Raw genomic sequence first — 13,067 nt, forward strand, 5'->3', positions numbered from 1 at the left:
ACATGTCTGTAAAAATCCCTGAGGGATCACAGAGAAATCATTAGAACACCATTTTTATTACTTTATAGAAAAAACAGTTTCCCTTGTGACACAGTAATTTCTCTTTTATTGCTTCTAGACTCTGGTCTCTGTGTGACAATTGAGGCCACGATTCTTCTTACTGTAACTCCCATAAACATACCTCAAGTAAAAAACCTGAAGCTAATTCCCAATTTCCTAGCAAAATGTCCACTGAAGCCTCCCCATTTCCCTTCACTCTACTGTAATAATCAGCAATTGTTTGTTTAAAGTAGTTCTCAGGAATCCCCATTGTGACAGACGTTGCAGAACCGAGCAAAATGTATTCCCTCCCCACCTTCAGTAATGACTGTAGGTTAAATACAGTAATTAAGTGAAGCTCTACCATCTGACCTCGAGTGGTATAAATCATGACAATCAAAATATTACAAAGTGGTCCACAGCAGAACTTCTCATTATTGATACAATGAACTCATTGTTCTTAGGCAAACATTTTAAATAGCATCCATTATTCATGTGGAGTACGAAAGATTACCTATCTGGGATTTAGAAAAAAGAGCACATTTGAATATCAAAAAATGGCAGATTTTTTCATCTTTTATAAGAATGGTTTGTACAAATTCTTATCTCTGTGTTACAATTCCGTTGTTTGAAATGGACACATAAAGAAATTATTTTTAAACACATTAGGTCAAATCTTCACCTGTGCAAATCTGCATAGCTTCACTTCAAAGAAATGCAATGAATGGCTCTTGAATGCTCTGAGGCATATGCTGCTTTATTACACAACTGAGCTGACTTGGTTACATCCAGTAGCAGTCTGAATTCCCTGCAGTAAAAGTTTTAATGTGAAAAACATTTTGACAAAACCCAGCTTTTGAGTCAGAGAGAGGTCACTAAAGTCACAGAAACACTATCTGCAGAAAAATACAAATTAATATCCCATAAAGCAAGAAGATATCTATGCAAAAAGAATAGCAACTGAACACTGGAGAACAAATAACATCATTGCTCACATTATCTTTTTATCTATAATTTTCATAGGAGACCAAATAAAATGTTATGAGGATGCAGCTGGCATCTAAAATTCACTATGAGACAGACAATGATGTGTTTACATTGCCTACTGCGGCCAGTTTTCGAAGAAGGTCAACCCAGAGATTACAGAAATTAAATCTAAATTGTAATGCTCTACAGCTGCTTACACTCACTATGTTATATTATTAATGAAACCTCAGTGTAGTTCTATACACTTCAAAATTTTGAAGCCACTGTTTTTATTTATGCCCCCAGATGTGTAGTAATAATACACAATAATTTGTTAAAACAATGAAAATTACTGCTCTATAATTGAGAATTCATAATCAAACATCAAGCTGAACAGTTTCCTATAAGGAAATGGTGTTTTAATACAGAGATATTCCTCTACAGTCACATCAAAAGGGAAGCATTGTCTGGGGTTATGTGCTCTGAATGCTGTGTGCAGTTACACTCTCCTCTGATTTGGAGCGTAAGGAAAACATGAAAACCAAATGGGTCACTATTCAATGTCTGCCATTCACATCCATTTTGGTGCTTGCTTTGAAAAGTGTAGCTAAGTGGCTCCAGAGAGGATGACTACAACAATAACTACACTAAAACAATATAGATGCATACAATTTTCACTTGCATCAACACATCTAAAATCAGACAAATAAGCGACGAGACAACCCTGCAAAATGCTTCAGGGCCCTCAAACCCATGTTAAGATGAGGAAAATAGTCGGGTTTTGTATCACTCTTTTTTCCTTACTGAAACAGGACAACTACAACATTGTGATGAATGTGTTCCAAAAGTTTTTCTTCCAGCTGTCTCCATGATGTGGAACATCTCTTAAAGCACCACAGACACTTGTGTAACAGAGACAGTTCATTGTAAGGCTTTTTAAAATATCACAGCATGAAACTCAAGCTGTCAGTGCATAAATTACTGCTGCCTTGAGGCTGTAATAACTTATGCATCCTTGTATTCCCCCTCAAACACCTCCCCTTTCATAGAGAAGTTCAGCTCTCCACTCCCACCCCCACCTCTCCACCTCTTTGTGGCAACTGTTATAAAACCATTAAAAATCCACTAAAAATCCACGGGCCTGCCCAGAGAGCTGTATAACAAACAGCAGGAAAAAACCCCACAGGGCTTTGGGGCTTCACTTTCAAGAAATCTCTGCAAAAATGGTACTGCAATAATTATGTGTTTATATAACTCATTATTATTTGTCTACGGTCAGGCATAATTTGATTTTATTCCTTTAATAAAAACTTGATCTAATTTGAGATTATCACTGTGAGTTGATGGACAAACCCAAGTGATCAATAATGCCAGCACTACTGAGCAAAAGGCAATTCTATCTACAGAGCAATTACTGACACCGATGCAGTCAGCTGAAAGGCTTGATCTGGCTGAGCCAAACAACGGCAGGAGACTGGCTTCTTTATTTTTCATATCTGCATTTTTGTTCTTTTTTCTTTGTCATTCCCCTTGAAGAAGAATAAAGCCTTATCTTGCTAATAAAAGATGCACTAAACTACACAAACTGTAGACTAATATTGGCTCCTAAAATCAAAATATCTCCTTTTTTAAGCAGGGGAAAAAAAGCCAGAAAGAAGGAAGATTGCAGCAAATAGCACTCTTTGATCTAGGAACACACTTACAGAATCTTCTGTAGAGCAGATCATGACAGAATCCAGTCTACGATGGTGTAATGTGTATACAATGCTGCCAGCATAAATAAATTGTACTGAAAGAATTTCAGACTGCAATTCTGACTTAAACTCATCGAATTAAATTTTTGATGAATTAATGCACATAGACTGAGGCCAACGTAGTGTGTGACTCTGGCATTTCGTAAAAATGAGCGGCAATTATGGATTCTTTCAAATGTTTCAAATGGCTCAGCAGGAATTAATATAATTGAAAATTACATTCAATAGAGGAAAGATATTGTTTATATCACACCTCCATCCAACATTTTAGTTTATTTGATGCATTCATCCATTAGAACCACACATACTTCTGTACTAACCACTCCACTCTAATTGAAGTCACCCAAGAGTTTTAACAAATGCTTTCCCCATGTTAATTCTGAGACTACATCATTATTTTTATATCACCAAGGGGATCATAGTATAAATTTACAAAGCCATATATGGCTACAAAAATTACAGTATTATGCCCTAAGAGTGACTGACATGAAACACTTTTGCTCAAAAAGACACCTGAAGGTGTCTGCATTATTTGCCATTTTAATGGCTTCTGAGTGTCTAAAACATTCTACGGTACCCTCAGAAAATCTTTAATGACCATTGTCACTCATTTTCTTCTCTGGAAAAGTCCTCTTAACTATGACTGTGAGATCCAGACACTGAAGAGCAGCTCAGAGCCACTGTGTTTAGACTGCTTTGTACACCACACCACAAGAACAGGAAAGGAGCAAAAGGGCTTTTCACTGGACAGCCTTTGACTAGGCTGAGACGGAACAGCCAGCAGTGGTTTTTACTTTGTGAAGGGGAAAGAAGCCTCAGTTAAATGCTCCCAGCACATAGGTGCAGATTAAAAATGCCACAACTGAAGAAAGCAGTTTGGATGTGTATTAGGCCCTGGGCAGAACGGTTCAGTGCACTGTGCAGAGTGGTCCTGCTCCTTTACAACCCATTCGCAAGTACAGTTGGGCAGATTATCAAAATATGAGCTACTAAAAATGAATTACTGCTCTTCTGAACATGAATACAGAGTGGAGAAATAGCTCATAACTTCATGAACAATGGAAGAAACCTTACAAAGATATTAGCTCTTTATGCAAATAAGAGTAGTCTCACACCTGATATGGCCCAGCCCTGACAATTCACTGCGTGTAATTATTACTATCAGCATTGACAAAAATATCCCCTAAGCAAACAACACCTCAGGAGCTCCTAAGAAACCTTACCAACCACTTCTTGTATGTGCTAACCTTTCCAGACTGCTGCTGGTAGGTGCCAGCACAGCTCTGGGATGCTCACAGCTCCCCAAGCCCTCCCAGCTCCAGCAGCAGTCACTGTGCTGGGGCAGGCGACAGACCCGAGTTTGTCTCCAGCAATCACAGCTGTGCTGTATTATGCAGTGTCCAGGTGTGTCACATCACTCACTGAGCTCCGACCTTGGCACAAACACCTTACTCAGGCTCCAGCCCATTCATCTGCAAGGACCACAGAGGGACTTTCCTGCAAGTCCAGGCTCCAGGGCTGACCTACATCATGGAGTGGTGCCTGAGGAACCTGGCCCCAAGTGCTGGAGGAGAAACACTTCAGCACTAAAGGGATACTCTGCTGTGGTAAAAGATGGCAACTCTATTCAGTTTAACCAACTGAAGGGGGGCCCTGAATAATGCTGCTAAGCTGTGCCAGTCATTGACTGCTGATTTGTTTCCCTGGGCTGCTGACAACCAAGGTAAAGTCAGAAACACTTAGAAGTGCAAAGCAACAGTCTGTGAACACGATGAGCTCAGGAGGAATAAAATCGCAGGTCACCTTTCCTTCTCAATGAATGTTTGCATCATGAATCAAAGCAAAAGAGGTGGCCAGGAAAAGCTATGCATCTAGAGTTGAAGAAATGAATAATTACTTGTTACTGAATATAAAATAATGTCAGGAACTTTAAACTTTTTTTTTTTTCTTTAGAGATTAATACTTACTCACTTTATGGTGCTCTTTTTCATCCCACTGTACTACCATATTTTATACACCTCCTGAAATGTAGGCTCACAGTGCTGTCCTACTCTGAATTGCAAGAAGGAGAATTAAAAAAAAAAAAAAAAAAGGAAAAGAAGGCGTGATATTAAATGTCTCAAGAGAAACCAGAGAAAAATTTATCTCTGTGAGAGAAAAATCCTTTAAAAACTCCTTAACCTAAATACAATATGAGGTCATTTTACCTGCTAGCTGAGTGGGTTTGTCGCCAATGCATTCACATTTATTCTCCTTTTACAAAGCACTCAAGTCATCTTTATGCTTACTAAAACAGCTAATATTTTCTGGAAAGAAAAAGGCATGTGGTCAAACTAGTTTGGTAAATTCTCTGAAGCCTGAAAGAAGAAATTACATCCAAACTGGCCAAGTGTCATAGTTGAAGGAAAGTACTGAAGACATAACCCCACGGATTTGTTCATATAAACTCCAAGGAAAATATCTTTAAATAACTACCTTAAATACAAATCCCTTAAGACTTTCTTCAAAGGCTCAAGTATTTTTATAGGTGCAAAGGGAAATTGACGGTAAAATTTAAGGGAATTCTTGTGCAAGAGCATGAGAACTGCTTTGCATTAGCAACCATGGCCACTGACTTCCAGCATGACACTCTGCACATCTCTTAAGTCAAAGCTCACAGTGCTTTCAACTCAACAAAGGTGTTTCCATACATGTAAGCAGATGAAGACCAGGCTGTTAACCTGCTGCTCAGTACATCAAATCTGCCATCTGAAAAATGGGACTGGAACCCCTTGTACACCAACATTCTCTCATTGCTCTTTGAGACCGTCAAATGAAAACCACTGCAAAAGCACAAAGGCTTTAACAAAGCTCAAGTCTTAGACACCATTCACCCAGCATGCTATAGTTCTGCATCAAAAGAAATTCAAACTGCATATGAAGTCTCTCTTAGTAGTGAGAAAAGAACATGCATCTCATTGCTCAGCAGAGAAGCTGTTTTGGAGCATCTGAGGCCACTCTGTGGAAGGAGAAGCTTCACTAACTCGTTGAGATATTCCATTTCAATAACATATTTCTCAAGTACTCGAGGAATCTCCTTTGTGTTTGGTGTTTTACAAGTATTACAGTCATTGTATTAAGCTAAAACAGCCTGTGCTTATTCCATGGAAGTTCTTTACCCAGTGAATGGTTCATTTGCCTGGGCTGAAAACCATCTTCTCACCACCACATCAAGCTCAAAGGAGTGTGTAGTCTCTCACAATGTGTGCTGGGAACCTGTTCCCTCCTTGTGAGTAACAAACAGCCCTTTTCTATAAATACCACAGGCCACCAGCAGCAGTTGTCACTCAGGCTAAGAACAAACTATTTCTAGGTGACGAAAGATGCACAGGAAGAGCAAACACACAGTCCAGATCCAGTAAAAGGTGATGACATCTGCAAACTTGTAAGAATACTAGCAGGCTAAATAACTGCCACCTTCACTGCACTAAGGAACAAGGTGTGAAAATGCCCTTCCTCTGGAAAACTTGTGATAACCAGAACATGCTACTCCACTGAAGCACTCAAGTTCACACACTAATGCAATGTTACACATCTCTTCTTGGTACATAGTTGAAAATTGCTTCATCTTGATTTTGTACTAAATAGTGCTGCTTTCTTCAGTCCCACTGGGAGTACCAGCAGATTCAAAGTCAGCAAGACAGTTTACTTCCATGGACAGAACCAGCCCAAGTTCCCAGGTCAAGCAGCCTGCCTTTCTTGGAGCATCCATAAGCCAAAGACACCAAAGACTTCCAGTTTTTAAAGTTGTGCTGCATATACAGATGTAAAATAATAAACTCAAGGAAAATAACTTTTCGAACTCCGAGATCTGTTGGGTGAGATGGACTAAATAAATAGGTTTGATAAAAAATTTACCCTCAGTCTTTTGCATACAGGTTTTCTTTTCTACAGACTTCCTTTCTAGTCTAAAAAGCTCTATCTTCTTCCTAGGATGCACAAATTCCACCTTGTCTTCTCTGGTTCCACGCAAAACCTGTCCATCACCTCTAAGGCTTGGTTTTGTGTCAAGTCCTTGCCTTTGCCTCAGAGCAAAAGGGCCAGAAATGCTTCTCATGTATCTTGTCAGCCCCTCCCCACCTCACCTCACCTGGAAACTAGAAACTTTAGCTTTGTTTCAGGAAATCTGGAAAAGTGAGATTCTGACCATTTAAGCCTTGCTGTTGCAGACATAAAATCAACTCAGAACAAAGCATCTGCCACTTAAATTACTCGTGCACACAATGAAAAAACATTATGGCTCTACCAAAAGTTAATAAAACATGCATATTTATGAAAAGATAAATATTTAAAGGCATGCATTTGCTCAACTCAGTTTATAAATACAATAATTTGCAGACTGATCTCTGCAAGGCATTGGTGAGTAGCAATACTGCTGGTTTTCCTGTTTACTACAAAAGATATTCAGGGCCTTAGCTGATGACCCTGAGGGTTCTGGTTGCTTTCATTAGGACCACAAGGATGGACACATCCTGCTTTAGACTTCCAGACACCATTTATCCTGAACCTGCCCATTCCTACTCTGTATCCAGAATGTTCTGACTCAGGTTTATGACCTGATTTCCCAGAAGGTCAAGAGAGATTCTGACACTTTCTCAACCACAACTGGATTCACACTCAGTGTGAATGTGGATATGAGGATACCATAATACTCATTTTTTAATGAATGGGCTGACACACTTCCTTACCCTCCGAGGCTCCATGGAGCAAGACACAAATGCATTGTACATGTGCAGTCCCGCCTCTTGCTGGACAACACTGCTGACAGTAGCGTGTGTTCCAACAGCTTCCAGGGATGCTCAGGCACTGGGCCCGGGCATCTCAACATCAAACTGAGCCCACTGTGTGTACACAACTGCTGTAAAGAGGCACAAAGGTGCCATACAGAATACCCCCATGAACTCTGTGCTGTTGGTCTTAAGCTGCATCTTGCCAGCATGATACATCTCATGCTGGATGACTTTCAAAGTTGATTCATTCCTCTTGTTCATAAGCTAGAAAAACGGTTTAAGTGATTACCAGGGGTAAGCTAAACAAATAGCAGCTAATGGGAAAGATCGGGAGGAAAATGCTTAAGGTTTTCAGTCCACCTAAAGAGCAGCCAACATCCATTCTCCCACGCAGGGTCTCAGTGTTTGTTTGGGCAAGGATCAGTGAAAGGGCTTTCTTCTGTATCTGTGTACCACAGAGACCAAGATAAAAGGAGCTGGTATGAGACTTCAGAGATTTCAGAAGAAATAAATGGAAAGTGATCATCAAAAGCTAGATTTAACTGTTCAGACTCAGATTATTCCCGAACATATTTAGGCAGTAAAATCAAACAGTAAAGTAATCCTGAAATATTTCAGTTAAGGTCCTGGCCTGTTTCCTGAATAGAGCTTTCATACATTAGACTGTTGAAAGCAATGAAGCAATGTGCCCTAAATAAGTATGTCAAGGTTTGCCTCCTTGTGCCCTAAATAAGTGTGTCAAGGTTTGCCTGTGAGGTTAAATTACTTATATTTTATACAAACATCTCTTAGCAGTATCTATGACTTTCAACCCTATATAACTACAAATTCTAGGTATTATAAGATGGTCAAATCACTCATGCCCAAAAGGCTGATAGTGGAAGAAACAGATAATTTTCCTACTGCATGTAAGTACATAAAGTATGATTGTTCCTTAAATCTAAATAATGGATATTCTATCATAAGGTTCTTTACACTGTGTGTGTTCCATGTTGTAGCATGAAAACCTGAAACTACACCACATCCTTTCAAGCAAAGCCATGTAAAAGATGCCACATTCTGTGGCCGTGTTGCAAGTTGGTTTTGACTGAGGAGAAAATTTCTGCATGGCATTTACTGGGGCACATAAGTCTTAAATGTAGAGACCTGTGAGGCTGGTCCTGTGACACGGGAGGTCTTGCCAGGATGTGACTCCCCACTGGGCACTTCCCGCTGTAGAAAGAAGTGGGACAGGAGAACGAGGAGCTCTCCTGCAGTTACCTAAATGCCAGAAATTAATACTGACTGCATGTCACCCCCATGATCCTGGACTGCTGCCCAAAACACTCCTGCTAAGAGCCAAAGAACTCAGAAGAATCAAGGTGTGCAGTACCCCTCCCTTTTCTGGTCACCTTTGGTGTTTTATAGGCTCCCAAGCAAGCTTTGCAGGTCTCTTTATTCTTCACCACAGACTGGCATGTAGAGAAGAAAATGTCGAAGTTTTAAAACCTTTCATACTTTTCAAAGTGTAAGCAAAACTCAATGCATCAACCTCACAAGTGCAACTGAGAAGAATTCAGCAGGTATAAACATATTAGCAAGCAAGAACTATAACTTTAAAAGGGACCAGGCCCATGTTTAATTCTGAGAAAACTGTAAGCAAGTGGTAATTCCTTCTTCTTTATGTAAGGGATTCAGAGCAGTGTTTCAGCTAGGACAACTCTCCTGCTCTGAAGAATAAACATGTTAATGAACAGCTCAGGTCTCAATTCTTTTGACATTTTACAGAACAGCACGTGTGAGTTCAGGGTTTACTAATGTTGGAGTATCTGCTACCACTATTTTTATTTTCCTCTTCATTCAAGAATGATCTTTATAATAAAATAAACGTTCCTGACATGCAGAAAGACAAGACAGAGTCTAAGAAATGAGCTATGTGGAAGGAGTCAGTCACCCTCTTAGTTCACATTCTTCATTGATGTTTTCAGGAGAGAGTAAGTCTGCTGGAACCCAACACTCTAAAATCCCTAGGAATCCACCAAGTACTAAAGCACAGTCCTTTTAGATTCCATTAAAATTAATCCTACCTCACGTTTTGCGCCCCCCCTAAAAAAAAAAAAATCAATCCATATATGAGTCACTTTCAGTGCAACTCTTAATTAAAAAAAATAAAAATCCATCAACTTAATTTTTTGGAAGCTATAATGAGCCTAGCTCTACACACCACTTCTTTTATCAGCTCCAATCTCATTCTCCAGGGAAAGCAGTACAGAAGTGTCTTGTCCTTTGACAGCAATAGATAAGTAACCTCATTTTGTAAAAGCAGAACTCAACACAGTTGTTTTTTGTCTTCAGCAGAAGCAGGGAATCAGACCTCACTGCCTTGTACTGAACCCATTTTAAGGCAATTTGATGCCTTACACATGATCATTGAAAAGCTTCCAGTTGTAGCGCTTTTTTTCTCCCCTTCTTTTCACCTGGCATTTCTTTAGGCAACAGGAGGTTTTATATTTAAAGGAAATAGGACTGGTTATATTTTCTGAACCTATATTTTGAGGCCTTCTGCATCCTTACCTATCCAATACATTCAGGTCAAATGTTTGTCTTTTGGAAGCAGAAAGGATTAAAGATGTAACTGCTTTTAAAGCATACATTTTGAACTCTTCTTAGCCAAATAACTTGGGGCATTAGATTAACTCTTCCCTGCCTCAGCCTTCATCTAGCCACTGCTAGCCAATGAAAAAAAAAAAAAAAAACAAAACAAAAAAACACCAATAAATAACCTTATTTATTAAGGCTTTTTTGTTGTTGTTGTTGATTTTAGGTCTTGCTAGATCCCAACTGACAAATCAAAACCAAACGACAGAAGGACTTCAGAGGGGTTTGGTTACAATGCCACAAAAACCTGTGATGTCTCTACACCTCTGTCCAGAATGAGTTGTCACTGAGCAGGAAGGCATTAACACATAACTGCTGAAACTCTTTCCAAAGCAAACTTATTAGCCTTACTCATGGAAAGTTCATCAGTCATGCAACAAATGGCATTTTACTTTACCACACACAGTAAGTTTATTGTATTTGGCCACACCAAATAAGCTTTTCTTACTCAGACAGACAACTTGCTCATAGGAACTTTCATCTCAAAGTTCCATTTCATTTCATTTTTCTGGACTAAGCCAGAAAAACAGATGTATGGGTAGTGATTTTACAAGATTTAAGAAGTAATGGCATTCTTAACATCTCTATATTTTCTTGCTCAATCTCATAGCTAGTGTTTTTCAGTGCTAGAAATATTTAACACCTCCAGATCACTCAGAAAATTTGAAACTCTTGGCATTCACCTAAATCAGACTGAAAATTAGGTTCTTTCAATATATGATTTTCTAGGTTTTAGTTGGGTTCTTAGTTGGGTGATACTACCATTCTCCAGTGTGGAAAGCACACCCACTGAAGACTTGATCCTTAACAATAAGCAGCAGCTCAAGGAAATTTTGTCATAGGAGCCAGGAACAGAATCTAAACTTCTTTGTCTCTATTGAGATCCTTTGATCTGAAAAATTTCTTGAAGTCGCAAATCATAAAGCTGGTAGGAAGGGCAGCGGCACATATCTATTTGATACAAAAAATGCTACCCAGGTGAAATCTGTAACAGAGTAAATCCAGCAAATTCAATACACTCAGAGCAAATGGCAGCTGAAAGACTCCTCAGACAAAATGGTTTCTGCTGTCTAGATCTTTTTTTTACAGTATTTCCTACATTTTCTGCTTATCAGTAGTCAACAATTGCCTTAAGTGTGAAAACACAGGTTTTAATATGTTTCCACTTTGTTAAACATAACTCTGGTCATTCTTGGCATGTACATCAATTTGTCTGCAATGGGAGATACCTAGAGCATCTTCTCCAGCCCAGCACAGCCAAGTTACATTGTTCCTGTTGTTTGATTAGTTTTCCCTTGCTTAGGCCAGAAACTTTGTTTTAATTCCCCACCTTTTTCTCTGGCCTCCAGAGACTCCACACTATCTGCTTAGACCATTATTAATGCTGAGGCACCTCCAGAGCATATCTTAGCATGGATTGCCTTTGTCCAGTCTCTCCAGACAGAATAAATGTGTTTTTATATAAAGTGGTGTGGGATTTACAATGTCATGCACAGTGGGAGGTCCTGCTTATCAGCCTATTTCATAGTGCTGACCTTATTTATTTTGCAAGGACTCAAACACCCTGGGCAAGTGTGGAGTCTGCAGTTCTGTGGAAACCAGGCATGCCAAACTGAATACTTACACTGCTAACACTATTCTCAGACAATCTCTTTAACCATTGTCAGTAACATGAAGATGCCTCCTTGTCATTTATCCATTCATTTTAGTTTCTCCAGAACAAACTTGTTTTCTAGGACCATCAGAATGTTCTGCCTAAACCCAGAAGAAAACTGGGCTCCATGTCCTGATGCTGGCAGTACTTAGACCAAGCTATGAAATAGAGAATCATTTAAAATGATAGTGCTCACCCCGTTCTGTGTCATAGAGGTACACAAACTTTTCCCACTTGTAGTAAGTCAGGAGGCTCAGGATAGCTCCTTTCAGTGCTGGCCGCATCTGGATGACAAACTGCACATCTGCATCTGTGGGGAAGCTGGGGGTGATGAAGGACGTGTGCAGGGCTCCACAGAACGACGTCAGCGTGTTCATTGACATCTGGTCATAGAACCCAAAGATGGCGTAAACTCCCCTGGAAAACTGTGAACAGACTAAGAAAGACAGACAAGGGTATTAAAATCTGAAATATAATTCATACAATCAAACTTTTAAAGTATATTTGAGGCAAGCCTTGCAACCATTCCTGAGATTATTCTGTATGGTGCAGCAGATAGAGTGAAATAATGAGATAATATATACTAATTTCAATGTAGCAATAAATTGTACCAACTTCGTAGCACTTAAAACTGGCCTGAACACATTTCTTTTTGGTTGTGTTTTGTCCTGCGTTGCTAGAGTCCACTAATCTCTCTTTATTCTTTAAAAATTAACATGGGATCACATTCCCTTCCTGTAAAATCCCTTTACTTCCTTGAGTAGCACCTCGAAAGCCCTGTGAGGAGCTACATGACAAATGTCAGGCCTGCCTAAGAGTCAGAATGTTAAGGTTTATTTCTTCCTGGTATCCAAACTTGATTCGGATCTGATTCAAAGAAATCTGGGAATTTTCTTCTTTATAGTCCACTCTCTGTGTGGTCTTTTTTCAGTAAGAAATTATAGTGGCTTCTTAACAGAGTGTTAAAATCTTTCGGAAGCAATTTGGAAAGTCTGTGACTTACTATATGACAACACAAATGAGGAGCACATATTATTACTTCTTGGGACTAAAGCTGATACCCCTTAAACTGAAGGCTCTTAGTCGCTATCCATTCTGCTGTCCTGAGGAACTCATCTTGCACCAGAAAAAAAAGATTTTTTTTTTCCCCATGTACTTATCTGGGAAAACACTTCATTATTTTCCATATCTTACACAGACTGAACAATGAAATGGCTGCCGTAGATCCAATACAAAGCAGGGGCAGGG

General features: G+C 39.4%; 1 protein-coding gene across 5 annotated transcripts in view; it reads right to left on the minus strand.

The window, feature by feature from the left end:
• GRIA3 (glutamate ionotropic receptor AMPA type subunit 3) overlaps positions 1-13,067 on the minus strand; it is a 127,013-nt gene that overhangs the window by 82,418 nt on the left and 31,528 nt on the right. For all 5 annotated transcript variants that reach the window (XR_010745167.1, XM_066333741.1, XM_066333740.1 and 2 more), the window contains exon 3: positions 12,016-12,255. Coding sequence is in view for 4 of the 5 variants with exons in the window: in XM_066333741.1 (XP_066189838.1) it covers positions 12,016-12,255 (240 nt within the window). In the remaining variant the exon portion in view is untranslated. The remainder of the gene's footprint in view (positions 1-12,015; positions 12,256-13,067) is intronic.

Source organism: Sylvia atricapilla, chromosome 21 (genome assembly GCF_009819655.1).
Source record: "Sylvia atricapilla isolate bSylAtr1 chromosome 21, bSylAtr1.pri, whole genome shotgun sequence".
NCBI classification, from domain to species: domain Eukaryota; kingdom Metazoa; phylum Chordata; class Aves; order Passeriformes; family Sylviidae; genus Sylvia; species Sylvia atricapilla.